This window comes from Nuphar pumila, chromosome 5 (assembly GCF_984573655.1).
Source record: "Nuphar pumila chromosome 5, dmNupPumi1.hap1.1, whole genome shotgun sequence".
In the NCBI taxonomy this organism is placed as follows: Eukaryota; Viridiplantae; Streptophyta; class Magnoliopsida; order Nymphaeales; family Nymphaeaceae; genus Nuphar; species Nuphar pumila.
This window is the reverse complement of record NC_143253.1, coordinates 40,130,116-40,133,869: the sequence shown is the minus strand read 5'-3', so window position 1 is coordinate 40,133,869 and position 3,754 is coordinate 40,130,116. Positions and strand designations below refer to the sequence as shown.

At 40.3% G+C, this 3,754-nt stretch overlaps 1 protein-coding gene across 1 annotated transcript; it reads right to left on the bottom strand.

The window, feature by feature from the left end:
- Positions 1-449: 449 nt before the first annotated feature.
- LOC149837419 (uncharacterized) lies at positions 450-3,209 on the bottom strand. The gene is made up of 6 exons (XM_090008033.1): positions 3,034-3,209; positions 2,869-2,943; positions 1,733-2,063; positions 1,279-1,386; positions 1,011-1,067; positions 450-821 (listed from the first exon to the last, which is right to left on the bottom strand). Exons 1-6 carry the CDS (start codon positions 3,207-3,209, stop codon positions 450-452), a joined length of 1,119 nt encoding a protein of 372 aa, XP_089864159.1.
- Between the last annotated feature and the right edge of the window lie 545 nt (positions 3,210-3,754).

The window sequence follows — 3,754 nt, the reverse complement described above, 5'->3', positions numbered from 1 at the left end:
AACATTTTTGTACTACCAGGGTGTATAGTAAACTTACTCTTATGTACATCACCAAGCACTTCTTCTCTGATCTGCGGGTCGTTAGGTGCCCATAACCTCTTCCCATACTAGATGCTTCCATCTTCTTGAAGGTGCAGAGTTGACTTGTCCTTCTGACACGCAGCTACCATATGAGAAAACTTGAGATCATCCTTTTGCTTCTCTATGATCTACTCCATAATCTCTGTCATCACAACCATATTGGCGATGTTGATCTTGCCATCCTCAACACTAAAGAGTTTTCACTCAATGAGATCCTGAGTCAAACTCTATAAACCTGCTAAAACTCCTCATGCCTTGTGGCTAAGAGCATCCGCTATGATGTTTGCCTTTCTTGGATGATAAGCGATCGTGAACTCATAATCCTTGATGAACTCAAGCCACCTCATTTGTCTCATGTTCAACTCTTTCTACATAAAGAGGTACTTGAGGCTCTTATGGTCTGTGAAAACCTCAAACTTCTCACCATACAAGTAATGTCTCCAAATCTTCAATGCAAAGACCACTACCGCCAACTCTAGGTCATGAGTAGGGTATTTTCTCTCATGAACCTTCAACTGACGAAATGTATACACAATATCTTTTCTGTGTTGCATCATAACACACCCCAAACTTGTGCCTGAGGCATCTGTGTACACGACAAAGCCACCTTGCCCTAATGGTAATGTCAACACTGGTGCAATAGTAAGCTTTTGCTTCAGGGTCTGAAAACTCTTCTCATACTGGGCGTCCCATACAAACTTCACTCCCTTACGAAGAAGCTTTGACTTTGGCAAAGCAACCTATGAGAAATCTTATATAAAATATTTGTAATATCCAGTCAGTCCAAGAAAACTCCTAATATCTCCAATATTCATGGGTTGCTTTCACTTTAATATTGCCTCCACCTAGTAGAATACCAAAAGTTTATACATTAAGGTTTAAGAATTTTCAAAAATTCCATACTAATACTCAAGAAAAAAATCACTCACCTTAGCAGGGTCCACCGAAATACCATCCTTAGAGATGACATGACTCAAAAACATCACCTGATCGAAATAGAACTCACACTTAGTGAATTTTGCATAAAGTTGATGTTCTAATGACCCTCAAGTGCTTCACATGCTCTTCCTTACTCTCAGAATAGATCAGAATATCGTTAATAAAGATAATTATGAATGTATCAAAATATATTTAGAATATAATATTCATAAGGTCCATGAAGGTTGTTGGGGCATTTGTGAGTCCAAAGCTCATAACCAAGATCTCATAATTCCCATGACGAGTCTTGAACGTTGTCTTAGAGATATCTTCATCCCTAATCCTAAGCTGGTGATAACTTGATCTCATATCAATCTTAGAAAATGCCTGCAATCCATCATCAATCATGTCAAAAGCTATGTCTTTACGATCCTTCAATTCCCCAAATTACAAGTCAGGATTTACCTTAACCTTTTAAAGCTGATCAAACAACCTCAATCCGTGACAAAGGGTATTTGTTCTTGATCGTCACTTGGTTCAGCATCCTATAGTCGATGCATAACTGCATAGAATTGTCTTTTTTTTTAACAAACAACATTGATGCTCTCCAAAGTGACACACTCGGTCTAATGAAGCCCTTGTTTGAAAAATCCTATAACTGCTTCTTAATCTCCTCGAGCTCTGTTGGTGCTATCCTGAATGGTGCTTTGGAGATTTGGGTTGTTCCAAACACCAACTCTATAGCAAAGTCCATTTCCTGCATAGAAGGTAACCCAGGTAACTCATCAGAAAAAACATCTGCAAACTCTCTCATGACCTCTAGCTCTTCTAACGAGGTTGGTGTGAACTCAACCAAAGATACACTAGCAAGAAAAGTCTCACAACCGCATCCAACCAAATGTTGGGCCTTTAATGTCGAAAGCAACTTTGCCTTCTCCATAGGTTTACCCACTTTATACTCAAAGACAGGTTGGTCTGGGCAAACAAAACATATCCACCTCTTGCGACACTCCATACAAGCATAGTGCTTGTGTAACCAATCCATCTCCAAAATCACATCATAACTGATCATATCCAAGATGATCAGGTTGGCAAATAGATTCTGCCCCGCAATCAATACCTCTACCTCTGATAGGTACTTACGAGCGATAGTCCTATTAGTCGATGAGTGTAACTATTTCTAAGGTATAACCCACACTAACAGACGATATATTCAACAAAGAAGCAAAACATGTAGCAATAAAAGAGTGTGTTGCTCCATTGTCGAACAACACTTGAGCACTAAAACCAGCTATAGGAATAATACCTTCGATGACATCGACATCGTGCTCCAACTCAACCATTGTAGTAGCATACACTCATCCAGTAGTCTTCTTTTGTTGCCCCTGATGTTGTCGTTGTTGTTGCTGCTAAGGTTGAAGCTAGCCTCCTGTTGTATGTCTCCCATCGTCATTCCTTTGTTGGGGATACTCTGCTAAGTGACCCATTTGTCCACACTGTAGGCATACACCCGTATCAAAAGGACATGGCATCTCTGGATAACTACGGTGACACCTAATGCATACTATGCCATGCTCCTCTCACTAATATTGCTTATTGCCCTTCTTGGCAGGTGGTGCAGATCTCTTCCTTCCAAAATGCTTTGACTGACTGCTAGAGTGTTGCCCAAACTGCTTCCTCTGAGGCTTCTGCATCTGTGCCTAGTCGTCGTTTAACAAAATTGCCACCTCAATGGCTTCATCAAGTGACCTCAATCCTCATGTAAAGACCTTAGTACTCAGAGTTGGCTTGAGACCTAGGGCAAACTTCATGGCCCAATCTTGATCCTATGTGTATAGATTATGGTAAAAGTGCTCCAAACTGTGAAACCTCAAAATGTACTCTGCCAGAGTACTAGAATGCCTCAAGTCAAGGAACTCTTGCATCTTCTTGTCCCTCACGTGCCTCAAAAAATATGTCACATTAAAGACTTTGCAGAACTATGCTCAAGTCACAGGCCCGTTCTAGAAATGAACTGCATGGGTGGTCTCCCACCATGTCCCTGCATCATCTGTCAGCCGGTAGGTCCCGAAGTCAATCTTCCAACCTTCTAGAACCTCAAGGATTTGAAAGATTCGCCCAATCTCCCAAATCCAGTTTTTTGCTGTCTCGGGATCTGTCTTCCCCACAAATGAAGGTATGGCCATGTCCATAAACCGCTTATAAGACATGTCGCTACCCCGACGATTAGCTTGTCCTGAGCAACTTGCTGCAGGTTGGCTCCCATGGCCATAGCCTACTAAACTACAACCCCTGCATGGTTGTTCAGGGTATCCATAATATTGTTGCATTGGCTAACCCACGCCATCTAAACTAACTATAAAACTAGGAAAATTTCTAACTAAATTCTTAAGTAGTGTCCCTAGCATATGTCTAGGTTCTCGTATTACACTACACAGTTTCAATAACAAGAATCAAAAAATAAAAAAAATTAAGTTGTATCATACTTACAGTGATGACTGAATGCTTGATGGGCCAAGGGTCATAATTCTTTAACTTAGTCTTTGATACTAAAGCTATCTTTCCCAAAGACAGTTTGGTATCCCAAACCATCTTATCCCTAAGCTCTGATGACAAAATTGTAATGCCCTAATTTTTGAAACCAACATTTTAGGGGATTTTTTTTCTAAAACTATATTACACGATTTTCAAGAAACGCAATGAAAAATATTTTTAAATATGGTTCAAGCTTTGGGCGGGTTACAGATACAACACA

Bases quoted from the DNA above. Each gene is read 5' to 3' on its own strand.
- LOC149837419 (XM_090008033.1), bottom strand. From the start codon at position 3,209: ATGTCTTATAAGCGGTTTATGGACATGGCCATACCTTCATTTGTGGGG. The intron at 2,944-3,033 runs GTGGGAGACCAC...ATATTTTTTGAG, and splicing joins ACAGATGATGCAGGGACATG to GCACGTGAGGGACAAGAAGA. The intron at 1,068-1,278 runs GTTATGAGCTTT...TATTTCGATCAG, and splicing joins ATGGGAATTATGAGATCTTG to GTGATGTTTTTGAGTCATGT.